Consider the following 13668-nt stretch of genomic DNA (forward strand, 5'->3'; position numbering starts at 1 on the left):
ACAATAACACATTAACAGACGTGTAAGTATACAGCTGTTTACCACGGACATTCGCCATTCATATTTTATTTTTATAATAAATTAGAGTTATACGTCTAGAAAATCACCCTGCGAATTCTTTAATTTTTTCATTTGACTCTATCCGGAAATCCCGCAAGGAGCATAAAAGAAGACAGTGTCGTGACCTGCAGAACTCTTATCTTTAAAATTAAAGTTATATGAATAAAAACACATTCCGTGTTGTTTTTTACCCTTGTCCTTTTTTTTAAGTATCATATTTTACCGATTACTGTCTGGGTCATACACCCGATTAATTCCATTCTAACGAAAACGAGACGTGTCGATCGTTATTGTATTGTTGTTATTTATTATTATGATTTTCACCTTCGAACGCGTCGTCGCGTACAGGAACCTCGGAATCGCGCGGCAGACTTGGTGCTATGCGCGTAAGCACGATAAAGAGTAAAATCAAATCAAATCAAATTATGTGTAGTTAAGTAAAACAAACACGCATTAATTCACAAGCAGCCGCGACACGATAGGAGGAGGAGAAGTAGTAAGGTGGTGGTGGAGGTGTGCTGCGTTGATTATTATTATGCCATCGTCGTCGTCGTATCGTTTATCATCGGAACAACGACTAACAGTGTATAATAAAATAAAATTGAATATTATTACAGCCGCGTGAGAAGTATAATATGATAATTTTTTATTTTATATTATAGGTCAATATTTGTTATTATTATTATTATTATTTGAATCGAGTTGCGATCACAGTCACCGCACTTATCTGACCGAGCAAAGGCCGAACGATAAGATTTCACAGTCCGGTGTGTATTACTATTGATTCCCTACTACTCGTGACTTGCACGTCGTCTTCGTCTGCGCAACACATACGCACGCACACACACTCGCGCACACGTAAACGTTCGACGGTTATAAAAGCGATCGCCACTTGCCGTTCCGAACTGTCACAGTCAGTCACGTGAAATCTTTCAGCCGTGTCTCGCTCGTCGTGTACCTCGCTCGTCGTGTACCTCGCTCCTACTCGTATCCGATCATTTAGTCGACACCGGAAAGGCCTTTCCGTTCTGCAGAAGAGCAAAGATAAAACCATGACTAACATCCGCGGGCTATTGACCATTGCGATCGTACTGCTGATCGGCGCCGTCCAAGCCCCTAATCCGTCGCGTACTGTTGGTCACGGGAAGCAATCGGCGGCCAACGCCATAAAAGTCTCGAACACGAAAGGTACCTATATCGTATGACGTGTCGAATGATTCGTATAATATATTGTTAATAACGAATAATCAATCTCTTTATAATATTTTGTTATATAAGTACAACACTAACGGCCGATAATTGTCTGTGCGAAAATCTATATATCATCATTTTTTTTTTCGATGGAGCATATTATACTTATATATTCGAGTATACTCTATTCTGGGAAACTAAAATGTTAAATATAGAAAAAAAATTCTAGCGCTGTGACGGTAAATCGCGACGTTGCGATGGTTTTTACAATTCCGCCAAAGAAAATCTCAATCCCGCGGTTACGCGGCTTGATAGTATTAGACATTTATACGGATTATATTTGGCAAAAACCTTGTCTATGTTACGTTTTATGATGAATAATCTTATTTCAACTAGCATTTTTCCTTTTTGTAATTAGGTTCCAAGGTCGTTTTAGTAGTGAGAAATGGCAAAACTAATATTGATAATAATAATAATAATCGTAATAGTAAAACATTACACCGATAACTTTATATAGATAGGTAATGCCTATAAAAATAACGAGTTTCGTACGAATTGTAAGTGTTTAATGGATTATACGATCAGAAGTGTACACAATGTAATCTATAAAAATATCTATCACTATTGTAGTATTAAATATTAAAAAAAAATTGTCGAACTTTTACAAAAAAATCAAAATATTTTTAAAAATTGAAGTTCAAAATATTATACATAATTATGATAAGTCTAGGTTGTTGATTGTTTATGAACTTAATTGGAATATTTTGAAGTAGATCGGCTTTTACTGATTATAATATTATTAATATATCTTTGTTATTACAGAGATAAAAAAAACCACTCATTATAAAAATAAAAAAATTATATTTTAGAGAATCTTGCCTACTTTTCTGCTTTATCAATATACATAATACATATTTAATTATTATTTAATGATTTACTTTAATCAATTTTTTTTAACAGTAATAACATTTGAATGTAGTGTTTTGAAAAATGTTTATTTCTTTATTATAAAAATATTGTTAACTTTGAATTACCTCCTGACTTGTATTACATTTTGCGATTAATGTATCGGTTTTACAATTGTATTTTTTCTAAAAAAAAACTTCTTAAACTTTTTCATTTAATCAAGATATTGGTGGTTATTTCCAGTAAAAAATCGCATCTAATTTGAATTTGGAAGTAAAAGGTAGAAAATGTCAATTATCATTTTAAATAATCATAGAAATATTTAGGTAAAAATAATTTTTGACAATACCTATACGTTTTTGAGTATTGTAATTCATAACCAGAAATTTAAATTGCTCACTACATATTTGTATTTGTATTTTTACACGTGATATAATACTCAAAATGTTTTGCTTTTTAGCATTTTTTTTTGTCTACTACATGTTATGTTTGATTTCTAAAAAGTATGGATCACAATTTGCATGCTTGGTCAAAAAGTTAGAATTAAATTTATACAAAATTCCCGATAAATTTTATTTATATATCTATAGTAATTTAAAATTTACATGATATAATATATAGGCATAATTTTTATTTATATTACAATCGACGGTCTTATTACACTTAAATAATCAAAAAATAGCCACAATTAGTCAAAAATATGTTTCAATTTTCAACATTGAGGGTAGTAATACTAAGACATAGTACTCTATATAGCAAACTAAGCTTTACGGATTTTACTTTGATTTTTATCATGGTTCATTGGGCGTTATTAAATCCAGAAAGTCTTGTTGTACTTTCAAAAACTGTTTTTATCGGCATAAAAAAATTAATTAAAATCAAAAATTGTTAAATTATTATATTAAACTCAGAAAGAGTAGTAAAATTTTGAAAATGTCAACAAGACAGTAGGTATAGACAATTCTAATTTCAACACTTGGTAAAATTTTCAAGTATCTATGGTTAATTGTTTTTAAGTTACACCCAAAAATAATGTATTGTATTTTACTAAAACTTATTTTACGCGAAAATTACTGTATATCTTTGATTGTTTTTATTCTTTCTGATTATTTTGAAAAATACTGGGCATTTTTAATTTTTTAATTTTGAAGTACCAATTAGATTAAAGTTTCTATCATAAACTATCCTCAGAGTTGAAGATTGAAGCAACTATAATATGTTACTATATTAGTATATATGAATATATTATGCAAAAAAAATAAATAACAGACATCATTGTTGTAAAATAAAAGCATAGCTCCACTTAGAATCTAATATATTATAGTTACTGTACATTTCACGGATAAGTTATTCCCGTAAAAAAAATTAAAAATATGGATGAAAATAAACTGTACATTTTAATTTGGTTACCTTTTAATATCTAACTTTTTGTATAACTAATATAATATATTTAATATTTATTAATAATTTAGATACCTAAATATTATGACACACTAGGTTTTTTTTTAGATAACGGTGGATGTTTGCAGAACATGTTTGATGTTTGATTCATGAAAATGTTTGCATTTCTAGCAATTAAATACTAAGCTATATAGTATGTAATACCATAAATTAGTAAAATTAGGTAAACAATTGACAATATATTTTTACTAATCTTTATTTTCCGTGAAACTATCGGCCATTTATGTAGTTTTAACGTGAGTTTGATAAAATCCATTTGTATTAATGAAATCTAATATAAAAATAAACCTAATGAATAATATCAAACGTTAATAATGTTATATTACTTGGTAGTCATTAGTTTAAATCTTAACTAGCGTATAATAATACCACAGAGGTAGTATTAATACAATAACGTCATTACTCGTTACTCATTACATTTCGATGGGTCATCGATATCATTTGCTACTTATTTAATATTTCTATTGTTGTTATAGTACGCGGTTATGAGTAATGTTATTCGTAAACCAATAAGTCAATATCATATTATTGTGTTTATATCGCATAAATACCTACGTAATAAGTTATAACGTAAAATACATTTTGCACGACGTAAATACAATATAAAAAACGTGTTTTTCACGATTATTATAACTGTGAATCGTTAGAAATTTCATCATCGATTTTGGTCGTTGATATTATGAATATTTCACAGTAATAGAACATTTTTGTTCTGAAACGATCACGTATGTTCTTTTGTCGTAATCGTAAAATTTAGGCACGTAATACATAATATTATAATAATATAAGTGTTATACAAGTCAATATAATTAGTGCACTTACTAAACTGTTGGTAAATGAATAGTATAAACTTAAAAAAAATGACCCCTTGCAATACACTACAGCATACAAAAATCATCATTGTAATGCCGGTATTGTATACTCTTGTTAGTTTCAATATTTATATTCATAATTTTTATGGTTTTTTTTTTTTTATGATAATATATCAGCTTGTTGGAATATTGATATAGTTCATTGAATATGTAACAAGAGAAATTAAAAGCACGGATTACTGGTACTCTTCAACATTTAATTTTCAGTAGTCTTAAAATTGTCATTAACTAACTACCTACCTAAATAAATTTAAATATGTTTAAAACAAATATATAAAAAATAATAATAGTAATAAAAAATTTAAGTTTTAAATCTTAAGCCACAATTACAGAATTCAGCTTAATAATTATTGTGATATAACCAAAAATAAAGCAATTTATTATTCTTTAATAAATACGAATTAGTAGGTACCTAATTAATTAATCTGCATGAAATACCATAGGTAATAAAATGACTTTTCATTATATTCTTGTAGTCTTGAAATCAACGACGTAACATATACAGGTGGATGGCATTATACTAAGGAGGATTTAGCACTATCATAGTCACGACAATATTATTATTATACATAATTGTATAAGTATCCAATAACTACCTAATAACACTGCATGATTGATATGAACATTACCTTTTTTTTTAATTAATACCAGTGAATTCTAGAAGAATGTTTTTACAATATAGTATTAAGCAATACGCCATACACCTGTATGACTATAATATTGAATATTGTGTAATACGGAGTTACTACTTTTCCGGTTTTTCACATAGAATTTGCTTCTGTCATAATACGTAAAAAGTTTTGAATTTAGACACAATACTGTAAAGCTCTCAACTGATCGACAATGCTAATAATTGGTACCTATTTATTGTGATAATAATAATACTTATACCTATAATGATTATATTGTAATATAAAATAATTTTTCAAAACTGTTAACTAAAATAATTTATAATCATGGAGATCTGAAGTTTTCCTTAAGCTTGGTCTTAGTAATACAAGATAGATAACTAAATAAATCTTAAAGGATATTACTTGATTTTTAATCGAAATAATTGTTCTATACAATATAAATTATATTGATGTTTAGAATTGTATAAACATATTACCAGCAGGTTAGTGCTATAATAAGTTCTCAACTTAAATAATTGTTTTATAATATATTTTATGTTATACATGGCATGACCATAATATTCATATAATTATGGACTATTAAAATTAATACTTAATTTTATATACTTCAAAAACCTCTCGTTCGATAATTGATTTGGATAAAGGTGTCAACATACTTTCCAAAAAAAATATCTACTAAATAATTTTAGTTCTTTTTTGAAAAATAGAAATTTTTATCACCACAGGAAATCCCTTAAGTAGTGCAAATATTTTCATGATTTTGAAAACATATTTAAATATACTCATAAGTATATAAGAACTGCAAAAATCAGATTTTGAATACTTAACTTCGTAGAAAGGAGGAGAATGATCATACTTGGTGAATCACTCTGTATCTTTATTGTATTATTTTATAAAAAAAAAAAATACGTCAGAGACCTGCTGTGTCACACAATTTTTCCACAATATATCTTTTAAATCGATTTGATTTCGTAAATTATTGAGACACTTAGAGTGTTAACCACGGAACAATGTCGATAGGAAATACAAAATAGCCTAATTATTAAGTATTATTTTATTCAGACAGTCTGTGCAATAATGTGTTCAAAGGTCGCTTGCAATATCCACCGCTGAAGTTGATGTATACGAATTTATAACTGCGGTATATACTACTGTGGCCCATGGGTTAAATAATCGATATTTGTTGAGACGCGTTTCAGTTAACTTCGACGATCTGCCAACTGGATACATCTAGATAATATAATATTGAACATTGTTATTGTTATGTATATAATTTACCCCGTGAGTATCATTATTATTGGCCTCCACTGATGATTAAAATTTAGTATGGTATAAAACAAAGATTAACAAACCTAGTATGGTATATAAAACAAAGATTAATAAACTTGCGGATAATTCATATACCTATATTATTAACTTATACAACATTATTATTATTTGGTGTATATTAATTTTTTTTTTTTTTTTTTTTTTTTAATTATAATTGAAAATCAAATGCTCTAAAAAATATTAAATAATGTTAATATTATTAATATTAATAGTATTCATAAAATATTTATACAAGTCAAAAATCTGAAGATGTTTTAAATTTGTTATACTCTACACTAAGCTGGTGTAAGCTGTTGACATATATTTCGTATCTATATTAATGAATATTATCTTATAATATGCCCGCAAAGTGTGTGTCCATCATGTCCTTCGTGTTTACGGTATTTATAAGAAATGCTTAACTTGACGATTTTTATTTTATTTTTAATCATGTAAACTCGATTATCTACTTAACACGTCTTAATATTACATTATTTACATTAGAATTAAATTTTTATCTATTTTATCACGTGTAACCATGTTGATAGTTTGTTAATATTTGTTTAAAAACACAATTCTGATTCGAACTGATCATCAGTTTCGAGTGCTATATTGTCAATTGAAACATTATATTAAATTCAAACTTGGTTATAAAGTATACCTAATGAATATTTTTAAATCGTACAATACCTTTGTTTTTTGATCAACCAAACCGTGGGAACTCCTTTCGCATTATATCCACGTATAAGCGTAAAACATCTAAGTCAGTTAATAGGTACACAATTTTTTTTAATACTGCCATAGTAATATATCATAATATTATATTATAATTATAAAAAATGATGGAATGTATTTTATATTAGTACAATGTTTTTTTACATTTAATTATTAGTTTTTAATTATTAGATAATTTCTTTTGTATTTATACTAATTATATTTAATATTTATACACATAGTAGAAAAATATAACTTATTGTTATTGAACATTAATCTGTTATGTGTTAAAATACTTTCATATTATTTTTGAAATTGTAAAAATATAATGGTTAAATTTCCAAGTTTTTAATCAACATATTTACATTTGCATTATAATTTATAACAAAAGAAATATTTTAAGGTCATTTGAACACGTGCTAAGTTGTTTTTTCACTATAATGAAATGTTTCGATTTTTATTTAATCTGTTTAATGTTGTGTACGATAATTTATTTCGTATTTTAAATTCAGACTTGTAGTTTGTTTGAAAATTTACCTAACCTAACATTTTATTAAATACCTGCTTTAAAAAAAAAAAATTAAACAATCTTAGAATTTTAAATGCATATTTAGAGCTTTAATTAGTTAAAATATTTTTAGAATACCATTACGAAATGACACTTTAAATCACATTGAAATATTTCAAGTTATTCAACGATTTATACTTTTTAATTATATATTAAAAAAAAAACATTTTATGAGAAATCATTATAACACTATGAGTAATATTAATACCAATTTTACCGAATAATGTATGCTATTCAGAGGTGTCAATTATTAAAGAGATTAATTAAGAGAGTTTCGCTGTTTTTTTAAGATATTCAGATTAAATTTCAACTATTTTTAGGCATTTAAAGTTTTTGAATCGTTTAGCTATTTTAAAAGTGTTGAAAGACATTTTAAAACTTACATAGTCTCACATAAGTTTTTCGTATAAAAATTTAATAACATAAAAAAACATAAGCACGTGGTGGCTTATTATTATATTTTATAATACACAATGACATTTTCAAAATATTTAAATATATTTTAAATTATTTCCTATTTAGGTATGCCATAAATTTATAAGTTTATTACACATCTATTATCAAAGTGACCTACTCAATGAAGAGGTACACTCAAGACTCAACACCAATATTGTTCAGCAAAGTAGTTAATTGTTATAAACAAACCACTCTTTTGATAATCGTTTTTATATTCGGGTAAATAATAGTAATTATAAGGTTAAACATATTCTGTATAGCCAAATTTTGTTGCTGTTCAACTATAATATACAAGAGGCTGATGACGATTTTTATGTTATGATATGATCATTTATTTTAAATACTATAAGTAGGGCTCGGATTTTAAAGCATAATAAGCAACTAAAAAATCACACGATTTTTTTAAAAGAGCAAAAAGAAGTACCTACCTATATTTATTAAAAAAAAGCAAAATAGAGAACATGTGAACATGATTAAAAATGAACACGAACTAATTATAAAAATGAATAAAAATGTTTGAAAAATGAATTTAAATAAAAAAAATAATTAATTGCCATGTATTTCTCTAGATTTGCAATAGGTAGTGAAACTGACTATATTGTTCGACGGAATATTTTTATACATAGAAAACGATTTTCTATATTCACTGAATTGATCGATGCTTCATACAAAAAGTTTCAAATTATAACACTAAATCTTAAATTTTGAAATGGTCGATATCAATGTTATAGGCATACTAACCGTATAGATACTGCTTATTTCTATAATAATATATAGATCGATGATCTATACATTTAATACATTTAATAAACAATCCGATTACGAAAACAATAATAATCCAATAATTATACAACGCATTCTGGGTTTTTACGTTTCTTATTAATTCAATTTTTTTATTATTAGTTATTACTATAACAGCATAATAAACATATAAAAATTCTACAGCTGAAATAACTGAAAAAACAAAAAAGCATTTACATAAAAAAAGCTGAAAAAAGCCAAAATAAATTGGTTTATTTGAAACCAGAATAATGTGAAACAAAAATTAGATTTCTATCTCATATATAAAAAAGAAGCATATGCTTAACTTTAAGTTGAGTGGTATGTGATCAGAAAGCGTTAACATTAATTTTGAACACACATATTTTTAATTCACGACATTAAATATTTAGTTAACGATTTTTTAATTTCGATTTTTTTTGTTTCAAAGGACCTAGTTGCCACCACCCGTCGATAAACAATTGCGATACTTCAGTGTACCCGATCTTGGACTGGGAATTATCTGGGTGGTTCTACCACTCGATGTTCAAATCTTGCCGACCAATGTACTCGCCGAAGGGCGTACATATTTGCGCTGAAAATCAAGATCTACCAAAGACCAGAGAAATGTGCGAAGACTTATGTGGTAAGTAATACATTGACGTTAGGATGTGTGTGTCCATTATCGCCCCAATTAGGTATTATCTTAATTTTATTATTAAAAATTATAAAAAAACGAATATGATCAAATATTAAAAAATATATATTGTATTTTTTTGTTTAAATATATTAAATATATTAATATGAAATCACTATAGATGCTAAAATGATAAAACATTTGATAAAATATGTTTCAAATAATTAGGTATTTTCTCTAAGCTTTGACTTCCACATGCACCTTAAGAAATTTATTAAGAACCATGTTAATTTCTCATTTAAAAAAATATGTTTTAGATATTAACTCTCAAAACGGAAGTCCTCTCTTGTTAATTTTATTAAGTTTCAAAAGATAGAAAATAAATTATAGTGAAGTATCATTATACTCCTTTACAGATATACTGTATATTACCCTAGACAAAAAAACATAATAACCAATTCAGAAGTATAATTTCATGAGAATCACAATGATCTGCTACAGAGCTATATTATATTTTAACTTAAAAAAGTGCAGGGCGATACCCTACATAAATGCGAACTACGGATCTATAAAAATGATCTTACACACTAAATTATTTAACAATATCGATTTTGTTTGGGATTATATTTTTATTTTATTATATTTTTATTTTTTTTTTTTAGGTGAATCGTGTATTATGAGCAACGGCTCGACAGGTATTTGTACGTTCAATCAAATATGCAAAATCATTAATGACAAGGCTTCCGCCCACCCGAGACCATGTGGGAGTTACAATGTAAATTGCTGTCCCAAGGTAACCGACAGCAGTTTGGTACCATTCGAAGATCCTTCTGGAAACAATAACGGAAATGCTGAACTCGAAAACCGTATACACTTCGCTGACCAATCGTCCTCACGAAATGGTACTCTTTACATTTATCGTCTTCCGAACAATCAAGTTGCGAAAGTCAAAAGCAACTAGTAGTACATGAGTACTCGCACCTGTAACATTGTTATTCTGTGTAAAAGTAGTTACTGAAGTTTTTTTTCTATAATTTTTATTATTATTATTATTATTATTATTATTATTATTATTACTATTATTATTGCAATTACTATTATTGTCATAATATATAATATCCTATATTTTTATGCGTAACGTCGCCTAAAAGGTTTCCACCCGTCTATGTCACCGTTATTATGGTTGCGTATCACAACACAAGATACACAGCAGACCACAAAATATAAGGACCAACTGAAAAAATTAACCATCATACATACCGATTGTCGGTCTCGCTAAAAAAAAAAAATACACATCAACAGATCAGTATTTTTATTTTATAGATGTGGAAATATCGCACATTATCGACATCCTCATTACGCACATGACACTGACACGTGAAATCTCGTAAAACTCGACGTATCCTTGCCTTATTATTTTTTTCCACACATATAGTAAATAATCTAAAGTTCTGTCAACAATATTCGTCGTTATCCCTGACAATGATGGATAATTATTTCGAAACTTTGAATTTCACCGAAGCAATCATAAGGCCGGCACTCCATTAGACACACAGCATACTTAACATAATGCATAATATAATTATATATAACCTGTACTTCAAAAACATGTTAATTGATTTTGCATCTATATACCACGTTTTACATGTCTTTCAAATTGCTTTCTGTGTCCTATCTTGTACGAACATATTATATTATTCAGTCTAAAACGCGTAGGCACTATACGTTGATAAAGATCGTATATTGGTGATGTTACAGTGTTTATTTAGTACGTTTATCCAGATTATTTTACTTAAATGTTTATATATATATTTATATAATTTGTATTTTTTTTTTTTTTTAAGATAAACTTACCATTTTTCGTCATAATTATTAATGTTATGCCCTTTAACGTACTATCATTAATCATTGATATTGCCACCTATTCAATTTATTCTTTAGATGTATTTTTCTTTTTAATTTTATCGTAATTAGGAAACTAAATAAATACAGATTTATAATTAAAATAACCGGTTATTTTATAAACTCGGTGAACTAATCTAACTTTTATGGAAATCGAAGATGGATAATCTTATGGTAATTTAAATATAAAATATATTACTTACATATTTATATAGTATTTTTTATTTGTTAATATCTATGTCTAGGATTTTATTTCTATAAATTAGTTCTCTGTTTTATCTACATTAATCTTGATAATTTGTGAAATAATCAATTTTACACTTCATCCGATTTTACCGAAAACGTTAAGTTTTAATAGATAAGGTATATCTACATTAATTTAAAAATACCTGATTTAAGTTGTAAATTATACAACATAATAATTACTATGAAAAATATTATGAATTAATATTTTTTTATGTAAGCCTAACAGCCATAGGTAATACATAATAAAATCATATAACCAGCCAATAAATTTCAAGGCACTATTTTTTACAATTTTTTTTGAAAATTGAGTAGTATATACATTTTACTTACTGGTTAATTTATGTAACTTTTTAGTTATAGTTACTTACATAGTGTCTTGAACTTGATATTCTACCCAGTTTGGTAATTAAAGAAGTATTAAATTATAATATTGTTCATTCTAAAAGTAGAATAATAACTTTTCACCAGTTTTTGTTTGAAATATTTCAAACAAAACTGTTTAACCTCATGCAAGCTGTTAAAGACTTAAAATTATTATTATAATAAATTCCTCAGCTTATAAAATAAAACTAATAGACAATGGTTATTTTTTATGCATTTTCTTAAATATTTTTTTAATTTTATAACAATGTTAAAATATATTAGAATACAACCACATTTGTTAGAAAAATATGTATTCTGTAGTATCCTTACTATTCTAAAAAACACATTTCAAGAGTTATTAATGTATATATTAATATATATATATATATATATATACATATACATACATACATAAATTTTAAAATAAATAAAAATTATGAAAATATAACTTTCAACAACTATTATAATATGTTTTGCTTACTTAGTCAATGTCATTACATTGCTGTACGCGTAGGTATTTGAACTGTATGTATTTTATATAAGAGTAAATATATTATTTATTTATATATTAAAATGTTTAAATACATAAATAATATCTAAAACAATTTTTTTGATTTTCAATCAAATAATAATTGTATTACTACCATATAATATAGAGTTTTTAATTTCAATATCTATGATGGTATTTTAGAATGTCCTTGTTCAATGTTATTTGAATAATTATGAATAATATGTTTATGTATATTTTATTTTCTATAACTTAAAGTAAAATTATAGACTATAGAGATTGTCTTTTGTTGAAAATAAAGCGTTATAATGGTTTGGAGACTGAAATATAATTTTATTTTAAGTCATATACAACTTCGTTGATAATTTCCCCAATTGTTTTTTGTGTAAGATTTTAATTATACATCTATTAAAATAATTAGATTAATACGGTTTTATATTTTATTATTAAAATTGTATCTGCAGTTTCAATATTACTTTTTGCATTTTTTTTAATCAAAACAATAAATAATTATAATTAATGTAATACAATCTACTGCGTGTAAGAGCGATTCTCTTCTAATTAAAAAAAAAAAAATAGTATTTTGAAAATATAGTTTGTGTATTCAATTTATACAACTAATAAAATAAATAAATAAATAAACAAATGTATTTTAAATTAAAAGAAAAGTTCTAATTGTATTCCATATAATATTATGGTTTCATCAAAATATTTAAGTAATATTTTATGTTATAAACCCTTTTCAACAAAACTAAAATAAAATAAATAGGTAACAATATATTTTGATAAAATATAATATGAAAATAAATATCTAAGGCTATAATTTATAAATATAAAAATATTGTTATGGTTTATAACTGTAACAGAAGTGCAACACCAGCTAATGTCCATTTGGATGATTTATCTTTGCTTTTAAGACTAAATGTCCATACGTACGTTGGCCCCCTTGTTCTAGTTTTGTAAACTGGACACTCATAAACGTTCCGTGAATCTTGTTTATCCTGTGTAATCGCCTGCAAGTTCAACACAAGTCATAAAAATGTACAATAAATCACGTAAGAAAAAAAGGTTAGATTAAAACATTT

At 26.1% G+C, this 13668-nt stretch overlaps 1 protein-coding gene and 1 pseudogene across 1 annotated transcript in view; one reads left to right on the top strand and one right to left on the bottom strand.

The window, feature by feature from the left end:
* The first annotated feature begins 915 nt into the window (after positions 1-915).
* On the top strand, positions 916-10691 carry LOC114126318 (uncharacterized; annotated as a pseudogene).
* Positions 10688-13668, bottom strand: part of LOC114126320 (dynein beta chain, ciliary) — a 70964-nt gene continuing 67983 nt past the window's right edge. The window contains exon 80 of the mRNA XM_050205551.1: positions 10688-13596. Within this exon, the coding sequence (XP_050061508.1) occupies positions 13435-13596 (162 nt within the window). The 3' untranslated portion in view covers positions 10688-13434. The remainder of the gene's footprint in view (positions 13597-13668) is intronic.

This window comes from Aphis gossypii, chromosome X (genome assembly GCF_020184175.1).
Source record: "Aphis gossypii isolate Hap1 chromosome X, ASM2018417v2, whole genome shotgun sequence".
Lineage (NCBI taxonomy): Eukaryota > Metazoa > Arthropoda > Insecta > Hemiptera > Aphididae > Aphis > Aphis gossypii.